The sequence below is a fragment of the Schistocerca nitens genome, chromosome 4 (assembly GCF_023898315.1).
Source record: "Schistocerca nitens isolate TAMUIC-IGC-003100 chromosome 4, iqSchNite1.1, whole genome shotgun sequence".
NCBI lineage: Eukaryota > Metazoa > Arthropoda > Insecta > Orthoptera > Acrididae > Schistocerca > Schistocerca nitens.
This window is the reverse complement of record NC_064617.1, coordinates 419553961-419581010: the sequence shown is the minus strand read 5'-3', so window position 1 is coordinate 419581010 and position 27050 is coordinate 419553961. Positions and strand designations below refer to the sequence as shown.

The window sequence follows — 27050 nt, the reverse complement described above, 5'->3', positions numbered from 1 at the left end:
ATGACAACCGTTGGCAGAGTAGTAATAGTTACAGAGAAAGATCGCATTTCCGTAGTAATGACTATGACAGAGACAATCATAGAAACAGACAATATGGGAACCAAAACAATTATTATTATCAAGGGAGGCAGAATAACTTCAGACGCAACAGTTCGGCGCACAGTTACGATTCAGGGAGAAATTCTCCACCACGTGACGGACAAGGAAGAAACTACGGAACCTACCGACATGACGACAGACGATATATTCGTAACGACAGACCTGAATTGCATCAGAACTGGCGGGATTTAAACACGGCAGGGCCCTCTCGGCAAGGTGAATTTCTAGAAGTTCGGTCTCCGAATCCCATTAACGACGCGCGCCAACAATGACCCGCACCGCAGGCAGACACCTGCGCCGGCTGGCTCCGAGAAAAATAACACAGACGCTAACCTTGAGAAAAATTCCAATATTCTTTACCGACGTATACCACTTGATAATTGCGTTAAAGTTGAAACTCTGCGTACTAGGAAGAGCAGAGGTTTACAACACATTTCACATGTAACACCGTTTATTGAGAGATAATGTGCTTTTTTAACTTGAGATTTTAATGCAACATTTTGGTTTATTTGAAAATACATTCTTTATTTAAAGTGCTTTCTGAGAGATACTAGATGACACAGTGGTTAGTTTATGTGACAGCTACAGGATTTTATCACGACGTTACTAATGAGTGACAATTTACAATGTTGCTTTTGCGGTGTATCTGTTTTATATCTGCACAGTTTTTCGGCATTATTCAAGAAATTAAAACATGTTTTAGTAGTAACTTTTGTGGTATAGCAACAATGAGACAGCCTTTTTCGTAGCACAACAATACGTTACAGTACAGTACTTTCCTCATCACGGCAATAAGCGTAATAACTAAGATATCTATACGCAAAGCATTTCACTTTTGTTTATCATGAGGTAAGTACATTGACTTCTGCAGAACTTAGCTTTCGGAAGACGATAACTACGACACTGCCACAGAGATTATGTTGCAACAAGACGCACATTTAGCGCTACAGGACACGTATTTGAGTGATTAATTTTGTACTTAAAACATTTATTTTTTAAGATTTTTGAATTACAAAGAAAGTTTTCCGTGATACATTTCATTCCATTGCTGTAATTTGTAACACCTGAGGGTATAATTACATTAATCCTCAGGGGGGTACACGCTTACTTTGTGTACCATGTGTTTGGCGAGCACAAGGAGCCCTAGCTAATATGGTATTTGCTTATACAACTTTACACATCGGTACCATATTTCTCTAACACATAAATTACACAGCTATCTGATTATTTGACAGAGAAACAAACATTCTTTTTACTACATCAGTGACAGATGTTTACGTAATTACACAGTTGGATACCTTCACACTTACGAAATTGTATTTTGTCTATACTTTGTGAACTGTTCATATTTTTTTGGACCCATTGTGATACTATGAGAGCTTTGAATGATATATTTGGTAAGGGAGCATGATTTTAAAGTACGTTTGAGGTAAATGACACTACTGAAATGAGCAGAGAATTTTTCTAGGTTTTGAAATTATTGGAGGAAGCTACGACGATTTTGAGATTTGACTGAGGTGTTATGATGTTATTTTTACGACGCCGATGTGTATTATGCTGCTGAGGTATGTTTATGGTCAAGAAGCTGATGCTATATGAGTTATTTGATTATGCTACGTATTCATTAACAGGAAATATTGAAGAAGCGTCGACGAATTTGTATATGTGTAATAAGTTAGGAGTAATGAATAGTGATTTAGGGACTCTGATTTGTGATAAAGGTTGTTGGAAACCAAGAATCGTACTTTAAGAGTTGTGAAATGTGTGTAAATGCGTGAATGTATCACAATGCCGACGAAAATTTTTTTGGACACTGTTATATCAATAAGATTTTGTTTCTACAGATTTGCAACGCTAATTCTTGACCTGTGAAATATTTTTATGTGAGACTGTCGTAGCGGAAACTGCTGTCGTAAATATTTCGGTAAGAAAGTTCAGTGACCACCTGCACGTAATGCGTCGCGGGCACCCACCTGGGCGACAGCCGCCCGAAAAAAAAAAGCCATTAGCCTTCCAGCGGCACAGGTAGAAAAAAAAAAGGGGGAAGCTATTAACCTCGCTTCTGACATTCCTTTGTAGAAAGCATCGTAAAAACGACACGGTCGAACTTGAAAACATATGATTACACTGGATGCCTAATGAAATGACGAGAAATATTTTTATGTCTATACACCTGATTATGACTACTGTCTCTCTAGTTGAGAGATTTTTCTACTAACTTATGAAATACCTCATGACTACTGAATGATATTTTTATGCTTTGCTTTGTACATAGTTGCTTATTTCATTTAATATCTAGTTTCTAGCTGCACTGCAGCACTGGTTAAAATAAAATTTTATAGATGTACTAATTTAAATATTTTCTGTCTACAGATCTATTAAATAATAATTTTGTAATCCACATTCTTAAAAAAAAAAGGAGCACTTGGAAAGGAAAGAACAATAAGAAGGGACTAATCACAGGAACTGCATACATAATTTTCCTTTCTAGTACTTAGTAATTTTTTTGTAGAATTAGTTTTTGTGGTGCACCACTTTAATTACTTAGACATTAAGATGTGATTATACATTTCCCTTATCTGCATTGTTATCTTTAGTGTACTATTTTTTCTGCTTGAGCTATGTCATGTTTAGGTATCAGTTGCTGCTGTTTGCCAGGCATAGTGTTATTGAATTTGACTTTGTATTATTCTGTTAAGCCAGTTTTACTAATGATTTCTTGTTATTATTTGTTGCACATTGCCTTAGATTAGTTGTAATATTACAATTGCTTTGCTAATTTCTTAATGCTGCTTGCTTCGCAAATCTGCGTTTTTTTTGTCATTGCTGTTTGTGTTAATTTGTTATGTGCTGCTGCATTGCCTCGTCCCTTAGTTTAGCATCTGAGCTCAGTAGATTTAAGTTAGCTTAAGAGGGGGTAGACTATATAAGAAACTAACTATGATGAATTGGAAGAAATGCATTGAGAAGCCACAAGAAACAGATAGGGCCAAAATGAGTATTGTACAATGAGAAATAATTATTTTGAAAGAAATATGGTTAGAATACAGAAAAGAGGTACAGATAGGACCATTTGGGAATAATGATGAACGAAGAGAGATCTCCAAGAACAAAAAAGGTTTTGTTCACAAAATACTGCAGTACCAAAAGTTACACTGAAAACGAACCCTGTCCTTTCCATTGTGTTATCCCACTATGTGTTTGTGTACCCTTGTGTATTTGTTTTCTTCCTGTCTTTGTGTAGTTTCATAGAATTTTTTCTTCTTCTAATACTAAGCTACATTCACTATGATGAGGAATACTGTGATCCTCAAATATAATTTGCATTGATAATATGTTATTTACTTTGTAAAGATGTTTAGACATTTATCTGTTCTGTGTTAATGCTTAGGTGTGAAGTTGATGTTTCAAAAGTTATTCTGATCTTTTATGTATGAAATTATGTCATAATTCCTGTAACACTGATGTATATGTTTATTTCTATTCTTTTGTAAAGCCCCTATTACCGCAACTGTTATTTGTATTGTTATGTTCTTGAATGATGTGTTTTGTACCTTTGTTATTGTGTTCTTGTGTTATAAAATTGTAATTGACACCAGGTCATCAAATTAAGTAACTTGTAAGTTACATTTCACTGCACACGTTTCTATTGGTCATAGTATATGGACAATATGTGAGAAGTAGGGACTGTTAGTGTTTGCACGTGTGTTAATAATTCAGCAAGGGACTGGATAACAGCATTGCTGGTTCTGAGGACAATTCCAAAAACTTTGTGAGTGCACAAGTGGTGGTTATGGACTTGCTATATTATCCGCAAGACTCTTCAATGGTGATTGTGCACCTGCACAGTCACAACAGATGGCTGCTGGCCATCTCTACAAGGACTACAGTGGGTCTGCATCTTTGATGACCCACCAGTACCATTATCTCTACAAGGACTACAGTGGGTCTGCATCTTTGATGATCCATCAATACCATTATTTCTACAAGGACTGCAGTGGGTCTGCACCTCTGGTGGCCCACCAATACCATAATCTCTACCAGGACTACAGTGGGTCTGCTCTGTGATGACCTACCCACCAATACTCTTCAAAACTTCGACTGACTCCGCTGTGGGTTTGCTCTGTTGTGGCCCATTACCTGTCAGCATGTCAAGAGTTAGCACTGTCTTTCCGTTGGAAGGGCAACACTACTTCTTCAAGACTGCATGGAAATCCACTACTTACGTGTGCATTTTCTTTTACTGCTCAGACTTTGAGAAAAACACTGCAATGTGATGAATGATCAGGACTGTCTTTATGGACTGTGAGAAAAAATTTTAGCTTTTGACCAACATTGTATCAATAAGTGTGTGCATTTGATTTCTTTGTTATTGTAATTACGATTATGAAAAATTTTAACAAATATGTGTTGCCCACTGCCCAACAAAATTTGTAAAATTTTTTGTGGGGAGCATGGGGGCTATGTAAGTAGGCTGTTTAGGTTTTTTTATTGGTAACGCCACCTCAGTATGAAAAACACCGGCTGTGCCGTGTGCAGTCTGTGGCTGCTTTGCATTGTTGTAATACTCAACCATTGTAGTGTTAGGCAGCTGGCTGTGAACAGCGCGTAACGTTGCGCAGTTGGAGGTGAGCCGCCAGCAGTGGTGGATGTGGGGAGAGAGATGGCGGAGTTTTGTAATTTGTCATGATATCAAGGTAAATACATTGTTTGTTCTCTATTAATATCTTTCATTTGCTAACTATTCCTATCAGTAGTTAGTGCCTTCCATAGTTTGAATCTTTTATTTAGCTGGCAGTAGTGGCGCTCGCTGTATTGCAGTAGCTTGAGAGCGAAGATTTTTGTGAGGTAAGTGATTTGTGAGACGTATAGTTTAATGTTAGTCAGGGCCATTCTCTTGTAGAGAATTTTGAAAGTCAGATTGCGTTGCGCTAACAAAACATTGTGTGTTGAAAGTCAGATTGCGTTGCGCTAAAAAATATTGTGCGTCAGTTTAAGCACAGTTATGTAAAAATTGTTAAAAGGGGACGTTTCAATATGCTCAGCATGGAATCAGGAAGGGCATTTATGTGCAGCGATTTTTCACACAACCTACGATGGACCGGCATTTGTGTAGAGAAATGTGTTGCCCGTCGTATTTGAACGAAGGGTGTAGCAGACTAAAGATTTAGTAACTTAGGAACAGGAAAAACCGAATAAAAAGAAGAAAATACAGTACTTTTACAATGGACCCATGCACGAATACAATGGATAAGTGCAATTTTTACTCCATTTATTTTATAGTTTTGAATAGTTTGAGGTGACTTGAAAAGGGTATAAAAGTAAAATATGAATTTTCATTGATATTTTTAGATTTCCCTAACTTTACTGTCTTGATGCGTCGATGTTTTGGAGAAGAATGTTGGAAATTTCTTCACGTGAAACGGTTATTATTCGCTGCCTCTAGACGTTGTATTTATGCACATGCATCGGAAATACGGAAATCATGATTCATTGGCATTTACTGGTACGCTGAAACCAGCAATCTCCCCTATACAATTACCAATCTTGCTTCCTTAGAGGCGCTGTATAACCAGACAAAAGCTGCTATGACAGTTAATGATATTCTTGTGTGCTCCTAATCCTACAGCTTATAAATTTTATCAGAATATGAAGATACACCGTCCATACAGGACTCATCGACTTCGAATGTTTCAATAAAGTTGCAATGAACATGGTTCATCAGTCAGAGAACTTTGGGAATAGAAGGTGGAGAAAAAATCAAATGGCTCTGAGCACTATGGGACTTAACATCTAAGGTCATCAGTCCCCTAGAACTTAGACCTACTTAAACCTAACTAACCTAACCCGAGGCAGGATTCGAACCTGCGACCGTAGCGGTCGCGCGGTTCCATACTGAAGTGCCTTTAACCGCAGGGTGGAGAAAAATTGAGTTACAAAATTTTAATCCCGTATAGCTGATGTCGGTAGGAACCAAAACTACTAATGTTGTGTAGATCGACAACAAACCATTTTTAAATTACGGAAATTTGGCGCCACGCGTTCAGATTGCCCGTGGGATTGCACTGTTGCCGTTCATCGGTTGACGGGCAGCGCTATGGTTGTCGGTTCACACATACAAACGTCCCTCGCCCAGTCATTGCCCTAACGTGATACGCACACGTGTTGAATAGGTCTTGCTGTTTGTCTCCGCCTCACGTCAGAGGCGACACGTAAGCTTCGCTTCGGCCCACACACACACACGTCACCTGCGATTTAATCATACAGTAAGCATGACGGCACAGTATTCGTTTGAAGAACAACGAGATATGGTTTATGTTTGTGGATTAGCCGATGGTAATGCGCATGAAACTCGACTGTTACGAGGAACGGTACCCAGCAAGACGCCATCCACACCCACAACGTTTACAGCAATTCACTGGCCACTTGGCGAAACAGGCTAGTTAGCGGGATATCATGGTGTTGCTGGAAGACCCTGAACACGACGGGATGCTGCATTTGAAGGGACTGTTCTGGAGCGCTTCGAGGAAACACCTACAAGTACTCGAGCGGCTGTACGCAAGGGGGTCACTCATCGTTTAATCTGGGAGGTTTTGAGGGATGATGGCCAGCATCCATTTAGTTTCCACCCTGTATATACAGGAGATGGGCAAACACATGAAAACACCAGAAACACAACACATTACCATGCCTAGGAGCAGAAAACCCCATGGCATTCAAAACAGCTTCCAACTTTCAAGGAATGGGTAAATACCGATGCTGTATGTTTTTCACGGGAATCTTATACAATTTTTCCTGAAAAATAGTGATAAGCTCAGGTAACTATGATGAAGGTGGATAGCTATCACGCACCCGTCTCTCCTAAGTAGGCCACAAAGCCCAATAATATTTGATATCTGGTGACTGGTGGCCAGGGGAGATATAAAAATTCATTGTCGTGCTCGTAACCAGTTCTGGGCGATGATAGCTGTGTGAACAGGAACATTATCGTCTTGGGACACAGAATCACTATTGGGGGAACAAACATTGTACTATGAGTGGACCTGATCAGGAAAAATGGCCACAAAATCCTTGGCAGTAATGCGACTTCGCAAAGTAACAGTGTAATAGTGGGACATATGGAATATCAGAATATGGCAGTCGAAATCATCACCAAATCCCCACCGTGATCCACTCTTGGGACGTAAACTTGGCCGGAAGTTGGAAACAGTGTGAAAACAAGACTCATGCGACCAAATGTCTTTCTTTCTTTGCTCCATGGTCTAAGCTTTATGGCTTCTACACCGCGTTTGTTTTGGGTGTTTGCATCACTAATGAATGGTTTGGAATTCCAGCTCGCTTCTGGAGCTTCCTTCGTTGGTTTTGGTGCTGGAAAGGTTCCCGAGTATGATATTCAGCTCTGCAGTGACTTTGGCAGCTGTCGTCCCATGGTTTTTCGTCACTATCCCCTTCAACGACATTCTGTCAGGATCACTCAACACACGCTTTAGTCCGCGTTCTAACTTAACGGATGACTCTTTCCGCTTTCCCCGTATGCGATATAAATCTTCGATCGGTTCCTGTTGAAGAAACACCAAACATTTCGGCGATCTTTGGTACGGATGCACCCACCATACTAGGATCAACAATTTTCCCACATTCAAATGCACTTGGCTCGTACACAATGCTCTCAAAACTACGCAGAACACTATTCAGACCACGACTGACACTTGTAACCTATTGAGGTCACAGTTGCCGTTCGTGGTCATGTGCAACAGCGCAACCTGCAGGATTAGCCAGAATCTGCAATTTATGTTCAAGCACGCATCTCTCGCATTGTTACCGTATTTTTCTCCAACCCCTGCTTTATTCATGCCTGACACTGAAATTGTACATAAAGGTAGTCTATAGTGGCATATATCAACAGAATTACGGATAATGTGAGGTACCCTTACCGGCATCATGCTCTGGCGAACGTTGCGCTCAGGGTGCACGATGATAATGTAGAGTTTAGGCGAGAAGAGGCAGGCAAGCGTAACGCTAGCCGACAAGCTGATGGTGACGGACATGCTGGTGATGCGCAGCGGCACGTGGCTGCTGGTGCCGAAGTAGAGCGGCACAAACGCCAGCCAGATCACGCACGTCGTGTACATTGTGAAACCTGGAACAAAAGACCCACATACACAACGGCCGGAACACACAGAACCACGTACACAATAGGTATTTGTTTACAGACATGTGGTAATGCGCAAAAGTTGGGGGCCTGAATACAGCGACCAGAATGCCAACCAGGTTACGAGCATCATTCATTTTGTGAAGCCTGGAACGCAAAAATCCAAATACAAAAGCGTTCTATGGCGCCACACATGCAGGCGACGGGCAGTGGGAAGTGACTGCTACACTACAGGCCATTAAAACTGATACACCACGAAGATGACGTGCTACAGACGCAAAATTTAACCGACAGGAAGAAGATGCTGTGATAAGCAAATGATTAGCTTTTCAGAGCATTCACACAAGGTTGATGCCGGTGGCGACACCTACAACGTGCTGACATGAGGAACGTTTCCAACGGATTTCTCATACACAAACAGCAGTTGACCGGCGTTGCCTGGTGAAACGTTGTTGTGATGCCTCGTGTAAAGAGGAGAAATTCGTACCTTCACGTTTCCTACTTTGATAAAGGTCGGATTGTAGCTTATCGCGATTGCGGTTTTTCGTATCGCAACATTGCTGCTCGCGTTAGTCGAGATCCAATGGCTGTTAGCAGAATATGGAAGCCGTGGGTTCAGGAGGGTAATACGGAACGCCGTGTTGGATCCCAACGGCGTCTTATCACTAGCAGTCGAGATGACAGGCATCTTATCCGCATGGCTGTAACGGATCGTGCAGCCACATCTCGATCCCTGTCAACAGATGGGGAAGTTTGCAAGACAACAACCATCTACACGAACAGTTCGACGACGTTTGCAGCAGCATGGACTATCAGGTCGGAGACCATGGCTGATGTTAACCTTGACGCTGCATCACAGACAGGAGCGCCTGAGATGATGTACTCAACGACGAACCTGGGTGCACGAATGGCAAAACGTCATATTTTCGGATGAATCCAAGTTCTGTTTACAGGTCATGATGGTCGCATCCGTGTTTGGCGACATCGCGGTGAACGCACATTGGAAGCGTGTATTCGTCATCGCCATACTGGCATATCACGCGGCGTGATGGTATGGGGTGCCATTGGTTACACGTCTCGGTCACCTCTTGTTCGCATTGACGGCACTTTGAACAGTGGACGTTACATTTCGGATGTGTTACGACTCGTGGCGCTACCCTTCATTCGATCCCTGCCGAACCCTACATTTCAGCAGGATAATGCACGACCGCATGTTGCAGATCCTGTACGGGCCTTTTTGAATATAGCAAATGTTGGACTGCTGCTCTGGCCAGCACATTCACCAGATCTCTCACCAATTGAAAACGTCTGGTCAGTGGTTGCCGAGCAAGTGGCTCGTCACAATACTCCAGTCACTACTCTTGATGAACTGCGGTATCGTATTGAAGCTGCATGGGCAGCTGTACCTGTACACGCCATCCAAGCTCTGTTTGACTCAATGCCCAGGCGTATTAAGGCCGTTATTACGTCCGGAGGTGATTGTTCTGGGTACTGATTTCTCAGGATCTATGCACCCAAATTGCTTGAAAATGTAATCACGTGTCAGTTCTAGTATAATATATTTGTCCTTGAATACCCGTTTATCATCTGCGTTTGTTCTTGGTGCAGCAATTTTAATGGCCAGTAGTGCAGTTCCGAAGACTAGTGGCACAAATGACAGGCAGATAATGTATGCCGTGTAGCAGGTGTGGCAGTGAAACGGGCGATTTTGAAACATCCACCAACGATACAACGTGAATTTACATTGCTTGCAATTTAAAATGTCCATCACTAGAAAATGACGTTACGTAGGCCGCCGCCATTTTCATTCACACACATTTAAAGACTTTTACGGAAGCCGACCATCACATCTTGCAGGATTGGCTCTGGGATTCGATTAACTTCATCTCTGATTTGATCCTTCAGCTCCTGGACAGTGTGCGGTGGGTCACGCCAGAAGATCTGAGCTTTCAAATGAACCAAAGGAAGAAATCACACGCAGAATAGTTAGCGGATCTTGGAGGTTAGGAAATTTCCCCCGTTCTTGGAGATGAGATTGTCAGGAAATATGTTCTGTAGCGCGTTAATAGAATGGCACTATCTTGTTGGAAGAATGTGTTTGCATTTACAGGAATATCAGCGACCTGTCGCACTTGTAAATGGTTCATTAGGTGAACATAACGTTCTGTATTTACAGTAACAGCATTGAAGCGATGACTGGGTGTTGTGTGATATCCTTAGGTTAGTTAGGTTTAAGTAGTTCTAACTTCTAGGGGACTGATGACCATAGATCTTAAGTCCCACAGTGCTCAGAGCCATTTGAGCCATTGAAGCGATTGTCTTAAAAAAAATGGCCCTATGATCCCAAACGATGATGCGCAGCAGCACGCAACCGCTCTCTGACTGAAGTGACGTTTCATGAAAAATTTTTGGATTTTCACGTGCCAGAACCTAAAGTTTTGCTTGTGAAAAAAGTCTGACACCTAAAAATTGATCTTATCGCTCATAATCAGGCCCTGGTTATCGTTCACGAATTCCAATTCCCACTTTAAAATGTAACCACATTCCGCTTTCGCATTACCAGAACATTTTAATGGGTGGTGTCACAGATCATTGTGCAATATTCGCTGTACTTGCGCTCCGATGTGTCAAGTTGCAGCGCGTGCTTGTATGCAGAATGCCTGGGACTTCGGCTGAAGGCTTCTTCCACTCTTGCAACAGTCTCAAGTGTGCGCACGGATTTTGGATTTCCATTTCTATTTCGCACCATAGCACCCGTTTACATAAATTTCTGTACCCTCACTTTACAATGTGCCGATGGGACTGGGGAATTGCGTGTGAGATTGTAATGAGGACGAAATACATTCTACGCGGCCACGTATCTGACGTTTTTGTAAATAGGATGTGCCTACGGGGCTGGGGAAATGCGTGCAAGATTGTAATGAGCACGAAATACATGCTACGCGGCAACGTATCTGTCATTGTTTTTGTAAAACATCTTCACGGGAAACTTGCATTGTTCACCAGTCCACGACACCGTCTCGACTGAACATCAGTATCAGGCAGGGTCTATGGCTAAGGTTAGTTGTGCTGATCACTAACGCATGTTCTATTTACAGGGTTGCCAAATCACACGTTTCACTGCCGCAGCCGGTCGGAGTGGCCGAGCGGTTCTACGCGCTACAGTCTGGAACCGCGCGACCGCTACGGTCGCAGGTTCGAATCCTGCCTCGGGCATGGATGTGTGTGATGTCCTTAGGGTAGTTAGGTTTAAGTATTTCTACGTTCTAGGGGACTGATGACCTCAGAAGTTAAGTTCCATAGTGCTCAGAGCCATTTGATTTTTTTCACTGCCGCACCTGTTAGATTGTGAAACCTGCAACACCAAGAACCACTACGATGATACGCCTGTGTCGATGGATACGTGGGTGATACGCTGTGGAGTATGGTTAACAGCACCAAACTACAGTAGCTTGGAGGTAAGGCAGGTGATATATTTCATGTACACTATTAAGCCTGCAAGATGTTCAGAAGACTTAAAATCAGCTCTCTCGTCAATCGTTTTCGCCAGAGCCACAAAGCAATAATCGAAATAATGCTCATTCCGTGAATTTCAGAGTGCTGAGCCCAGAAACAACGATAATTCATTTGCGAATGTCAACCCCTGTGCCCAAAGGGATCATTAAAACTTGTATCACTTCAAATGTCTATACACAGTTCCACTTAGAGCTGTACTATAATTTTCTGCGTACTTCCGTGGAGGAATGTATACCCCTTCAAGGACTGTGTTCAGTGGCACCAGGGTACAATATATGCATACTGAGGGGTTTTAGTTTTGGTGATTCATTTATCACGATCATCAGCGATCAGATGGCGCTCAGGAGGCCTGTCTGTGCACTTTCTGTTTTAACTCTGCTGGTAGTAACTGTGCTAAGTTTAGAGGTGAAGAGCGTTTGCAATATTCATTCTAGAGTACAACCATACTCCACCGACGAGTACGTACTCCTCTTGAACAGTTTCAGCCATTTGAATGGGGTCGCGCTATGGCCTGCGGGAAGATGAATGGCCGTACCGACAGGTTGCTGCATATGTTGGGGTTCAGTGTATTGATGTGTGTAGCTGCTTTCAACAGTGGCCTGTGGAACATTCCCACACCTGTAGTCCAGATCCTGGACGTCCGCGCAGTACAGACACACGTCATCTTCGATGCATGGTGCGAGCAGTGGTGGCTGAACAAACATCAACTAGGAACGAAATACGGGCTTATGATGCAGCAGCCGTGTCATCACGGACCACTGGGAACAGTCTGCTTGCAGCAGGATTAAGATCACGTTTTCCTCTAATAAGGCTACCACTGACAACAAGACACTGCCAAGCCAGGCTAGTCGGCCGCTATGGTCGAGCGGTTCTTGGCGCTTTAGTCCGGAACCGCGCTGCTGCTACGGTCGCAGGTTCGAATCCTGCCTCGGGTATGGATGTTTTTGATGTCCTTAGGTTAGTTAGGTTTAAGTAGTTCTAAGTGTAGGGGATTGATGACCTCAGATGTTATGTCCCACAGTGCTTAGAACCATTTGAACCAAGTCATGTTACTCTGGTGACGCGAAAGAGTTGACTGGAGAGTGGAATGGATCTCCGTTGTCTTCACTGACGAGAGTGTGTTCTTTCTGAATGAATGTGAGTGATGGACGCACAAGAGTATGGCATATATCTGTTGAGTTGCCTATTCGAGAGTGCATCTTCCCACGAATGTGGGGTGTGGGGGGACATCAGCTATAATTCGCGGTCACATCTGGTGTTTCTGCTTGGTAAAATAACCAGTGCCCATTAAAATGCACGCGCTATTACCTCCGTGCTACTGCCATTTGTTCAACCGGAAGGTAATGTACTTTTTTAGCAGGACAGTCCAAGTTTACATACAGTTGTTGCGACGCGAAGGGCTCGATGTGTACAACAACTGATCTAGCCACTAAGATGACCAGATCTTTCCGCAAATGAACACTTGTGGGACTTCATGAAGCGAGAACTTACTGATTCTACAGGACCTGCAAGAATCATTGTCTAATTGCAACAATAGATGCAAGATGCTTAGGACATTCTGTTGCAGGATGCCATACGGCATCTTTGGGGTCGTTTGCGTGCTAGAGTACAGGCCAGCGTTGCCACCAGAGAGGGGACACCGTATGTTGATGCAACTGTTTGGGCATCTTCTAATATGACGTGCGTGTTTCACTTGGTCTGACAATGTTACCATATACTCCTTCAACCAGGAACTACCTGTCGCCTCACTTGTCAATGAAATGACGTTGTCTTTGATGACACCAAATTTCTTTCCAGTAGTGTATGTTTGCTTCTAGGAGAAAAGTGGTACGTTTGAGCAAAGTGTCGAACGGCAAGTTGATAAATATCTGTTTCCAAATATGTAATTGATTGCCAGACTGAGTGAAAAGTTAACTAAAGGATATCCTGCAACCTAAGGACAACACTTCTTTGCAAAGACTACAGAGGACATTGTCCTTGGTTGACATGTGGAGAGTTCACAGGATGAATCGTCTTCAGATAACATAACGTCAGCGCTATTACTACTGTGGCAGCATGAACTAACAACTGTAAAAGGCAGATGTGGATTCGACCAGTCAGTTGCGAGCGGGTTGTGGTATGTAGAGGAGGTGTAGCCGTTGCTACGGTGTCACAAATCGCAATGAAGCAAAATCTCTAAATCAAGAGTTCAAAATACTCTTCAGAATGTTCTGTAGAAGAGACAACTAGGAGCAAAATTTGTTCCGTACACCTTGACTCCCTTAAAAAACAGCGACACATGGACGCCTCTGTGACTCGAGTGAAATGCAAAGCGCGGACTATTCCTTGCTGAAAAAAAAAAAAAAATCATCGCGGTTGACGAGACGTGCTGTTATCAATACGAACCTATCACAAAGCGACAAAGTGCGGAAATTTACATGAGAGATCGACGCTTTGACGATATAACCGACATTCAAGCCAATGTGACATGCTAGTTGTACAACATCCTAAAGGACTTTTCTGCCGGTTTCACAGGGCTGTATAAACGTTCTGTGCTTTGTACAAAGTACGGGGAGACTGTGTAGAGCTCCTGAAACATTAAAACAACCATCTTAAATTTTATCCATTTTTTTTTGGTTCCAGGCTCGAAACTTTCTAGACTGGCAGGGTACGTACTGTCGCCTGAATCTATAAATTACTGTAACCAATAACAATTATTAGTTACTCTCTGTCGCACGTTAATCCATAATATGTTGGGCATGTAGATATTTTTTATACTTCTTTGTAACAGGAGCTGAGAGACAACGCCTACAGGTGTATAGTACAAGTTCAGAAATAATACACAATTTACGTTATGATGTAGATAAGCAACGTCAGGTGGTAAAAAAAGTAGAAGTGAAGTGGGTTCAGAAACGTTTCACGCCTAATGACGTCATGAGGAAAATGGGCGTGTCGCAATTATAAAACCTGGAGAGTGAATTCATGGAAAAACGAGTGGGTAACTGTGGAAACGATGGTAGGGTATATGCATTCCTTCCCAACATTAGGAAGTAATGAAATGAGCGTTTGGTGTCATTGGCCGGGCGGCCCCTTGCGGGGCAGGTCCGGCCACCTTGGTGCAGGTCTTACTACATTCGACGCCACATTGGGGGACCTGCGCACCGAATGGGGATGAAATGATAATGAAGACAACACAACAGCTAGTCCCTGAGCGGAGAAAATCTCCGACCCATCCGGAAATCGAACCTGGTCCCGTAGGACGGCAATCCGTCACGCTGACCACTCAGCTATCTTTTTTTTTATCTCATTTTATTCGCTTTCGTTCGTTGCATCTGCTCGGGGCGGACGTCGTAACACATCCGTTTAAGTTCGTTGTTGAGTGATTAACTCAGTTTTTTTATTAAAGAGGGCTGCTAACCCTCTGACCGAACACGCTGAGCTACCGTGCCGGCTGTTATCGGGGCGGGCAACATTAGGAAGTGACTGAGGATGAAACATTTTAATTTCAGCCGGGGTGTGGTTCGTTTATTAACTGACCATGGGGCATACCCCACTCATTTACTGGTCGTAAATCTCGGCCAGGAGGCTGAGAGAGAGAGGGACCCCTGAACACATACTTTTGCACTGGGACCGTTCGTCCCACAAAACAATAGGCCAATCACACGACGACATTACACAATCAGACCTTGTGGACCGATCTCAACGACTGTGCAGACAGTGTTCTAGAGTGCTGCATGAAGAGCACTTACAGCGACGAGAGTAAAGGTAGCAACGAGCAAAAGCAACATATAGTTCTAAAGACAATAGCGAGACAGATGGCAATGGTAGTCGTAGCAGATCGGATGATGACAGCGGCACAGGCGAAGAAAGGCCAACATAGAACAAGGACTAAATGTATAGTCAATGAAGTGTCCCGAAAACAAGCGTTCATAAGCAATTAGTATTAGATTGAAAGAGAGACGTAGCAATTGGGATAGCACACGCGGCTGTGAAAGTAACTTTTTTTAACGTAGACGTAGAATCACACCAAGGCGAGAGGCGCAAAGTATTGGTGAGGCACTCCCTCCTGGACAGCATCGGTGGTGGCGTTCTATAAATCTGAACTTCTGTCTATCTTCTTAATTTTCTATCTTCTTAGTATATAAATTGTTAATTTTAAGTATTCCGTTTCCTAATTAGTTTTAAGTTTACAAGTATTTAAAGCTTCAAGGTTGTTGAACTTCTTTAAAATAAGAAGAAATCAAATAAGCTTCATATTCTCTAAATGTTCAATACCGTATTGTGAAAACACAACCTGTATTAGTAACTAGATGACAGGTAATTTTTAAATGGCAGCGAATAAAATAAAAAAAACAAATATATTAGAATCCCCAAAACGTCTTTGTACACCATTTGCAATGTAAATTGAGGTTGGTGGTACAAATTTTCTTCATGAATCGCAAAGAGAATTTGTCAATGAAATTCGATCAGTAGCTGTCTACTACAGCATGACCAGTTTCCAACCGCGTCAGCTGCTCGTATCCCATGACCTCACACAACTACTGCCTAGTCCGTCGTCATGTAAATAATTATAGCATGTCGAGTCCTCTGTGCCAGCACTACGAAATGGACATCTAATTATGCTTAGCAATATGTTAGACGGACAATCGGCTTTTGCGACATCATAAAAAAGCTGTTTAAATTAAAACAGCATATAACAGATGGGTTCCCCTAGCTCGTTAATATTTAACGGTGGTCACTTCTGTATGGCACCATAAGCTGCTAATAAACCAGCCATTACTTACCATCTATTTCCATCTATCTGATAATCACGAGACAGCATAAAAGTTGTTATTGTAGCCTATATGGCATCATCACTGTTGTGGCGTCACAATAAAAATAAAATTATTGTGGCCCCTCTTACAATCTTATTTTCATTACTTACGTCACACAAGGAGTGTCGCCATATAGGCTTCTGTTACAAGTTTTATGTTTTCCGACGAGGATTAGATTGAAGTGAGAAGAAAATAAAGCTTTGTTTACTAGCAGATCATGGTATTATGTGAAATGTCCTTCGTCAACAGCCCTCAATCAAGGGGATGAAGGCGTGGAACACAAGCACTGCGAGGCTGAAATGGACCTGACAATAAGACGTCACGACGTCGAGAACGCTACTAGCATGGATATGTAGGGATGTTAGCCGCCAGGAAGCCAACAGTTACTACTCTACAATGCAGTTCGCAGTATATGAACTACATCATGCGCTTCAAAGCAAGAGTGTATTTATCAAACCGTACTGAAGCGGTGAAAAGAGGTGAAAATCTCTTCTGAACAGCTCGCTGCAAGGCATCCCCGATATGCTCAGTAATGTTCATGTTTGAGGAGTTTGGTGGGACTTTTAAACAATAATCTCTTAATTTGCTATCACCTGAACTGTTACGACTGTTGACAGTTTAATCTCGTAATGAGTTTACTCCTTAATTGTACCTCATGCTATGCGATTAATCAACAAGACAGAAACTACGGTTGCTTGGCTATTCATGCTTGTTAAACAGAGAGGCATGGAAAAACAAACAAAAATCTACACTGAAACCGAGCGAGGTGGCGCAGTGATTAGCACACTGGACTCGCATTCGGGAGGACGACGGTTCAATCCCTGTGACTGGAAATTTCTACGTCAGTCTGCGATTCAAGCTGTTGTGCATCCATTTATGAACAGCATTCCAGGGGGTGTCTTCCTACTGGATAACGCTCGTCCACTTACCATTGTTGCAACTCTACAAACTCTATCATCGGACGACAACTCTAGTGTCATCAACAAGCAGCGTTAACTGCTCCTGTATTGACCGACCAAGTGCAACAGTGTTGGAACTCCGACCCACAAACTGACGTCTGGCACTTGAACAACACAATGCATGCACGTTTGCACGTTTGGATTCAAGATTCTGTTGGTTACACCGGATTCAAAGGAATCGTGCAATATGCCCTAGACAAATACGTTCCTAGTAAGGTCTTAAGGGATGGAAAAGACCGACCATGGTTTTAATAGCTGTGTTAGCAAAACTTTTACGTAAATAGAGAGAACTTCATCTCAGATTCACGTCTTCTTGTATAGGTGTTGTCAACCGCAGAGCCGTATTCTGCCTGTTTACATATCTCTGTACTTGAATACACATGCCTATATCAGTTTCTTTGGCGCTTCAGTGTGTAACTTCTTTTCCAATGAAGCTATTGACCACTGTGCGTGGCATAACCACGAGAGTGTTGTTCTTGTTATATGAAATCGCACCCCACACCATATCAGGTGTAGGTCCATTGTGTCTAGGCCGCAGAGAGGCCTACTAACCAACACACACTGGCACCGAGGTTAGAACCTTCTTTCATCAGAAAACGCAACAGACCTCGACGCGGAAACTGTAAGATTTTTCAGTTATCAAAATGGTTCAAATGGCTCTAAGCACTATGGGACTTAACATCTGAGGTCATCAGTCCCCTAGAACTTAGAACTGCCTACATGCTGCCGGCCGCGGTGGTCTCGCGGTTCTAGGCGCGCAGTTAGGAACCGTGCGACTGCTACGGTCGCAGGTTCGAATCCTGCCTCGGGCATGGATGTGTGTGATGTCCTTAGGTTAGTTAGGTTTAAGTAGTTCTAAGTTCTAGGGGACTGATGACCACAGCAGTTGAGTCCCATAGTACTCAGAGCCATTTGAACCATTTGAACTGCCTACACCTAACTAACCTAAGGACATCACACACATCCAAGCCCGAGGCAGGATTCGAACCTGCGACCGTAGCAGTCGCACGGTTCCGAACTGAAGCGCCTAGAACCACCCGGCCACTGCGGCCAGCTATTTTCAGTTATATCATGAGTCCACATCTCACGGCAGAGCCCATGTTGGACAAAACAGGTATAATCCAGTTTGCACGGAGAGATAATGAAAAATGAGGAGAGGTCCGCTACGGTTTTCGAAGATGACACCATTATCATCAATGGTAAGGCAGCCTGTTCTTAATGGGAAACTTGTGGATTTTTTGGAATAGCATGCGAGGAGGCCTTGAGGTTACTTGCGTTTTGTACTGATGATAATGATCTAAAGTAGCCATATCAGTTGACTGTTGTCACATTTTCTCAGTTTAAAGAACGCCAACACGAAACTACCAAAAGCTGCTGTAATGAGTCTTTATTAACTAAATTGCTAGTATGTGACAAGTTTTAAGCAGCGTCTGTGTTTATAGAACGTTTGCTGTGCGAACTAATGTAATCTTGGCATATTTTTTATTTTGTTAAGTAAATTAACAATGCTGATTTTTGTAATTCCTTTTAATCTGGACTACACGAAGAGACTGCGTTGTGTCTTTACCTGTGGCAGTCATACTCTCAGAAACTACACTGATGGACAAAAAATCCCAGTACCAAGGAGGAGTTCTGCGAGATAAATGAAAGTTGGTAGGCGTGTTTCAACAATTGTAATATGACGTCTATTAAAATTTCGCATCAGTCGCATGAAACTGACGCTAGCAGCGCCACTATGAGGATACATATGAGATTTGCTGTAAATAAGCGCTGAAACGGCCGTGAGCATCAGTTGCTTTGAGACTGGGTTTAGTGAGTTGATGTTAGACAAGAATGCCTTTAAAATGACGTAGCAGCAATTATCAGCAGCACACTGAGTATGAACGAGATCGTGTAACAGGGCTAAGAGAAGCTGTGTTCCGGACGGCCACGTTGCGCTACCGAAGCGGAAGACCGTCGTGTTCGGTTTGTGGTTGTGGCGCATCGTACTGTATCTGCAGCAGCAATTCCAGTAGCAGATGGCATCACAGCGCCTCAACGAACTGTTACGAATCGGTTATTTCAAGAACCACTCTGAGCCAAATGCCCTGTAGCGTGCTCTCCACTAACCCAAACCACCGCCTTTCGCGACGTCAGTGGTGTCAAGCGACAGCTCCTTGGAGATAGTCGAGGTCTGTTGCGTTTTCTGATGAAAGAAGGTTCTAACCTCGGTGCCAGTGTGTGTTGGTTAGTAGGCCTCTCTGCGGCCTAGACACAATGGACCTACACCTGATATGGTGTGGGGTGCGATTTCATATAACAAGAACAACACTCTCGTGGTTATGCCACGCACAGTGACTGGAAATTTCTACGTCAGTCTGTGATTCAAGCTGCTGTGCATCCATTTATGAACAGCATTCCAGGGGGTGTCTTCCTACTGGATAACGCTCGTCCACTTACCATTGTTGCAACTCTACACACTCTATCATCGGACGACAACTCTAGTGTCATCAACAAGCAGCGTTAACTGCTCCTGCATTGACCGACCAAGTGCAACAGTGTTGGAACTCCGACCCACAAACTGACGTCTGGCACTTGAACAACACAATGCATGCACGTTTGCACGTTTGGATTCAAGATTCTGTTGGTTACACCGGATTCAAAGGAATCGTGCAATATGCCCTAGACAAATACGTTCCTAGTAAGGTCTTAAGGGATGGAAAAGACCGACCATGGTTTTAATAGCTGTGTTAGCAAAACTTTTACGTAAATAGAGAGAACTTCATCTCAGATTCACGAGAAGTAAAAATCTAGTTGACAAACAAAAGGTGAACGAAGCGGAAATGAGCGTAAGGAGAGCAATGAGAAAGGCGTTCAATGACTTTGAAAGTAAAACTTCGTTAACCAATCTGAGTGAAACCCCTTAGAGCTTATGATCGTATGTAAAATCAGTAAGTGGCTCAAAATCATCTACTTATTCTTTCAGTGACCATACTGGTACCAAAACGGAAGATGACGGAGAGAAGGCCGAAATACTGAATTCGGTCTTCCGAAATTATTTCACTGCGGAAGATGGTAACACGATCCCTCCTTTCAATCATCGTACGACCGTCGAAATGGCACCGATTTTGAAATAGAAAAAAATCGCTATAAGATTGTACATAGATAATGCGAGAGGACTTGCTCCTCTCCAATCAGTAATTAAGTGTAGATCGCTTGAGCATCGAAGGGTACCTAGTGACTGGAAGAAAGCGCAAGTCGTCCCCATTTTTAAGAAAGGCCATAGAACAGATGCATACAGCTACAGATCTATAATGTTGACGTCAGTCTGTTGTAGAATTACGGAACATGTTTTATGTTCAAGAATTATGACGTTCTTAGTGAAGGAAAAATCTCCTCTATAAAAGCCAACATGGATTCCGCAGACAGAAGCCCTGCGAAACTCAGCTCGCACTGTTTGTTCATGAGATACACAGCGGCGTAGACAATGACGCTCAGGTTGATGCCGTGCTCCTTGACTTCAGGATCGCATTTGACACCGTCCCGCACTGTCCTTTTGCGAAGAAAAAAGAATAGCTTATTGAGTATCGGAGCAGTTTTACGACTGGATTCAAGACTTCCTTGCAGACAGAACTCAATACGTCGCTCTTAAAGGAACAAAATCGACTGATGTAAAGGTAATTCCCGGTCTAGCCCCAGGACGAGTGGTAGGACCGTTGCTGTTTACAACATACATATATAATATGGTAGAAAGCGTCGGATGCTCTCTAAGACTGTTTGCAGATGATGCGGTTGTCTATAACAAAGTAGCAACGCCAGAAGATAGTAACGATTTGCGGAATGACCTCCAGAGAATTTATGAATGGTCCAGTCTCTGGCAGTTGACACTGAACGTAAATAAATGTAACATACTGCAATTACGTAGGCAAAGGAATCCACTACCGTACAGCTACACAGCTGCAAACAGTATCTGCCGTAAAATATCTAGGAGCTACTATCCAGAACGACCTTAATTGGAATCACCTCATAACACAAATAGTGGGAAAATCGGATGCCAGACTCAGATTCATAGGAAGAATCTTAAGCAAATGTAACCCACCCGCGAATGAAGTGGCTTATAAGGCGCTTGTTACACCGATTCTTGAGTACTGTTCACCTGTCTGGGGTCCCTACCAGATAGGGCTGATGGAAGAGACAGAAATGATCCAACGAAGAGCAGCACGTTTCGTCACGGGATCGTTTAGTCGGCACGAGAACATTTCGGAGATGCTCAACAAGCTCCACTGACAGACGCTACTAGAGAGGCGTTGTGCATGACGGAGAGATTTACTATTGAAATTCCGAGAGAGCACTTTCAGGGAAGAGTCGGACGACATTCTACTTCCCCCCTCCACATACGTCACGCGTAATGACCAAGAGGAGAATATTTCTAGAAATTAGAGCCATTACAGAGGCTTACCGACAATCACTCTTTCCAAGCGCTATTTGCGAGTGGAACAAGGTTGCACGGCTCAGTTAGGGGTATAAAAGTACCCTCCACCACATCATTAAGTGGCTTGAGAATTATGATGTGGGTGTGGCTGTATTTTAAACCGTGATGTTGCGATGTTAGTCACTTAACTATGTTATCTAGACAAATGAATTCCTGAAATTTTATTTCTCTACGTTAATTATTTCTTGGTGTTGGGATCTTTTCCCGTGAGTGTATTTGGGACCAAACGATTACACTAGTCTAATCTGCGCTCTAGCATGTAGATTTTTTTGCCTGACATGGTATATTCCATTTCTTTTATTCATCATCCACGACCAAGGCCATATACACTGAGGAGCGAAAGACCCAAAGAAACCGGTACACCTGCCTAATGTGTTGTATGACTCCCGCGAGTACGTAGAAGTGCCGCAACACGACGTAGCATGAACTCGACTAAGTAGTGCTGGAGGGAACTGACACCACGAATCCTGCAAGGCTGTCCATCAATCCGTAAGAGTACGAGAGGGTGGATATCTCTTCTGAACAGCACGTTGCAAGGCATCCCAGATGTGCTCAATAATGAACATATCTGGGGAGTTTGGTGGCTAGCGGAAGTGTTTAAACTAAGATATTTCCTGGAGCCACTTTGTAGCAGTTCTGGACGTGTGGGGTACCGCATTGTCCTGCTGGAATTGCCCAAGTTGGTCGGAATGCACAATGGACATGAATGGATGCAGGTGATCAGACAGGGTGCTTACGTACGTGTTACCTGTCAGAGTTGTATCTAGACGTATCAGGGATCTCATATCACTTCGACTGCACATGCCCCACATCATTACAGAGCCCACCAGCTTGAACAGTCCCCTGCTGACATGCCTGGTCCATAGATTCATGAGGTTGTCTCCATACCCATACACTCCATCCGCTCGATACAATTTGAAAGAAGACTCGTCCGAGCAGGCAATATGTTGCCAGTCATCAAAAGCGCAACTTCGGTGTTGCGCGCCCAGGCGAGGCGTAAAACTTTGTATAGTGCAGTCATCAAGGGTACACGAGTGGGCCATCGTCTCCTAAAGGCCATATCGATGACGTTTCGTTGAACGGTTCGCACGCTGACACTTGTTGATGGCTCAGCATTGAAATCTGCAGCAGTCTGCGGGAGGGTTGCACTTCTGTCACCTTGAACTGTTCTTTTCAGTCATCTTTCGACCCGTTCTTGCAAGATCTTTTTCCGGTCGCAGCGATGACGGATATTTGATGTTTCACCATATTCCTGATATTCACGGTACACTCGTGAAATGGTCGTCCGGAAAATCCCCATGTCATCGCTACCTTGCTGTGCCCCAACTATAGCACCACTTCAGACTCACTTGAATCTTGATAATCTGTCATTGTAGCAGCAGTAACCGATCTGACAACTGCGCCAGACACTTGTCTTGAATAGGCATTGCCAACAGCAGCGCCGTATTCTGCCTGTGTACATACGTCTGTATTTGAATACACATGCCTATACCATGGTGATGAAAGCAACCAGCCATAAATACTTTAAAAATGACTGATTTCAACGTCATAACACCCTTTCGGACTATGATGCCCGTCTTCATATATTTAACTTCTCCAATTTAGTTAATGTATTTGTCAGCAGCATGCCGTTCCCTAGTGCGCTGCACAAGAATATTTTAGTATTTGACACCACTTTGTAACTTGTTTGGATAACGAAAACGTGCTAACGAGCCGGCATTTTTATTAGATATAAATTTCAAACAGTTGTATAAACTTACATATGTTCCAGTGGACAGCGTTTCGTATAGCTTTGGTCTACTGGAACGTAAGTAAGTGTACATCGTGGGTTAGCAGACATCTACAAATCCGAGCCGACGTTATTGAAGACTTCGACCATACTTTCCTGTGTACAGCAGCTCAATGTATTTCGATTTTTCTGTTCTTGTAAGTGCAGTTTTCGAAGGTAGTACTTGGATGACTGTAACTATTGTGGCAGGTAGTCATCCACATTTTGATGGTTTTGAAGCATTTGCAGACAGGTGTATTATAGCATGGAAGGTATCTGGGATATCAGAGACATCAGTGCTATTTCAAAAGAATCAGTATGGAACATCAGCAGCATGAAAACCACTAACCATACATACAAGGAGGAAAAAGACAATAAATGCTGATGAGTGTTTTTACGAGGGTTGAAACCTTAATAGTGGCAACTATTTATTTACAGCTCGTACAAAATAGATATGTGTTTCAAAGTTTTACTGACTGTCGAGGTAGCCACCAGTATTGTGTATAAAACGTTGCCAGCGATGTGGAAGTCGTAGGATACTCAGAGCAGTGCCAATTGTGTTGACAGTTCGAGCGGCGTGGTCTATTGCCCGACGAATACGTAGCAGTTCTGCAGCGAATGCCGTGAAGTGTTTCCTTCGAGTTGAACTCACGAGGGCTTAAGTGAGGGGAGTGCAGTAGGCGGTATGGCACTTAGCAGCCCCGTCAGTCAAACAAATCAGTAACACCTTGTACTGTACGTGCTTGAACATTGTCCTGCAAAATGATGGTCAGGTCCTGCAGAAAGTGTCTAACTCCTGTCTCTATGCTGTTCATTTTTGGAACACAACCTACGACCAGCTTAGAGACAAAAGTGATGACACTTTCTGCAGGAACTGAGATTTTTTTAAAAAAGAAACGATTCACTGAGAGAACTGAAGCTATCCCAAATCTCGAGTTCAAGAAGTGTGTCGGGGACTGGAAAGCGATTGCATAAATGTCTGATGTGTAAAGAGAAATGTTTTGAAAGTGACGACTTTGATGTGGACGAATAAATAGAATTCCTTAAAAAATCTCGTTTTTTTAAAAACACAGCTACCACTCAGTTCAATGTTACTCCTAGGTACTCTGAAGTCTCGTTGTATTTCACAGTTCCAATTTCGCCAAAACTTACTTCATCTGCTGAGGTGTCAGTGGAATCGATAGTTGGAAACAGCACCACCTACATTTTAGTGCCATCCGGTTTGAGATGCAATTTGGTATTATATTCGTGCAGTGTTTGAGGCGCATCGTTAGTTATCGCTCTGGTTGGAAAATGAAAGGTCGTCTGCATACTGAAACTTGCGTCATGACATGTCAGGGATATCTTCCACATGAAGAATGAATAAAATTTGTGAGAGCACCGATTCTGTCGTGATTATGCCATGTGCTTTTCTTTTCTCCCTTATTTCATCTAAATTGTCGGATACTGTGTACTGTACCGTCAGATATGGCACAGATCGCCGCCTGTCATACGGGCAAGTGTCCGACCTTTACGTTCTGTGATGAAGCTCGGACGTCAAACATCTTGTCGCCTATTCGTGAATTTACAGTCCTTCAACAACTTACCGTAAATGTGCGTTCCCGTAGATGCTCATACGCGGCTTATTTGCGGCCCCAGTGATAATATTGTTTTATTTGTTACGCTACGCTCGCGTGTTGATTTAAATGTGTACTAAATGTTTGTTTGAAACAAAATACTGTTTTTTTAGAGTTCATAATTAATATTTTAAGACTATCCCCCAATAAGAGAACCGGTGAATTCAAAATTTAGAAAAAAATTGGTCTTCAAAAGTTAAGAAGGAAAGCAACTTTCACGCAATGTCTCACTGCCAAGTGACATAACGATACATGTAAGGAACTGCTGTAGTATATACAGTGGAGGAAGTAACTGAAAGAAATACACAGCGACTCGAGCAGAAATGAGACCTTTATTCAAAGAAAATAATTACACTGAAGTCACTGCGATTCATGACGGTCCCTTGGATTTACAAAAGGCAAGACATGGTTCTTAGCATGGCGTGTGATCAACACGGACGATAATGCATTTTCTACAATGTGAACCACAAAACTGATACAGAGTTATTGTGGTAGGACGTTCCATGCCTCCACAAGGGCGGTTGACAAGTGCACGGTTGGTACATGTGGGCGTGCTGACATACGTCACCCCAACGCATCCCACTCGTCGTCATTGGGATTTATATCAGAGGGAACGGGCAGGCCAGACCATTGGACCATATCCCCCCGTTCGAAGAGATCCTCTATCTTCTCTGTTCGCACTTAGGGAAGGTTTGCAGTGTCACAATAGCGTTGACCACTGAGTGTACCGTGCTCAAAGATTTGGAGGTCTGTACACCCATGCAACATAATGGCTCCCCACGGTACAACACATGGACCACCAAAATGATCATGTTTGACAATTCTGGACCTACCCTCACATCGCGAAAGGAGGGATCACGAAGTGCACCCAGGAACATGGTCGAAATAATCGTTTTGGTGCACCAGTTTTTATGGTATGGGGAAACACAATGCTGTATGGGCGTACTGACCTTCAAATCTTTGAAGATGTTGCACTCATCTGTCAAAGTTATTGTGGCACAGTCCCTTACCAATGTGCTTTTTATCAGGGTTGCATTCAGTCCCGACTTCATATTTGCGAATGACAACGTCGAACAGAGTAACTGGTGGAGCTGTTGTAATGAGAGGATATTCGGTGAATGGACTAGGTTGTCCATTTCATGACTTAAATCCCGTCGAGCACACGTGGGAGGCGTTAAGAAGACGAATGGTAGCGCGTCCACATGCACCAGCAGTTGCCAGTCACACTGGTGCAGTAATGGAACGTCCTCCAACAAGAACTCTTCACCAGCATCGTGGCCAGTGAGAGATCACTTTGAAGAGCATGCATTTGCATTGTCATCCGTGGTGGCCACACACCCTATTAAGAACTATGTCCATCCTTTTGTAATGTTCAGGAGACTCCCATAATTACTGCCTTTGAATAGATTTGTCAGTTTTGTTCGTTTGCTGCGTATTTCTTTCAGCTACATTCTGTACTACAACGCAGCAGTTCTTTCTATGTAAGGTCTAAGTTTCGTTGAGGTATGGTACCTGGCAGTGACATATCATGCGTAAGTTACTTTCGTTCGTAAATCTTGCACACCAGTGTACTTTACCGGAAGGGGACCCGAGAGGTGTTACGACGAAAATATAGTTTCAGAGAGCTGTACCCTTCAGTTAATTAAAAATCAAAGTAGCTTCAGTTGGGAAGTAAT

The 27050-nt window shown here is 43.1% G+C and overlaps 1 protein-coding gene across 1 annotated transcript in view; it reads right to left on the bottom strand.

The window, feature by feature from the left end:
* LOC126251616 (metabotropic glutamate receptor 4-like) overlaps window positions 1-27050 on the bottom strand; it is an 868913-nt gene that overhangs the window by 68079 nt on the left and 773784 nt on the right. The window contains exon 12 of the mRNA XM_049952156.1: window positions 8034-8239. Coding sequence (XP_049808113.1) covers window positions 8034-8239 — 206 coding nt within the window. The remainder of the gene's footprint in view (window positions 1-8033; window positions 8240-27050) is intronic.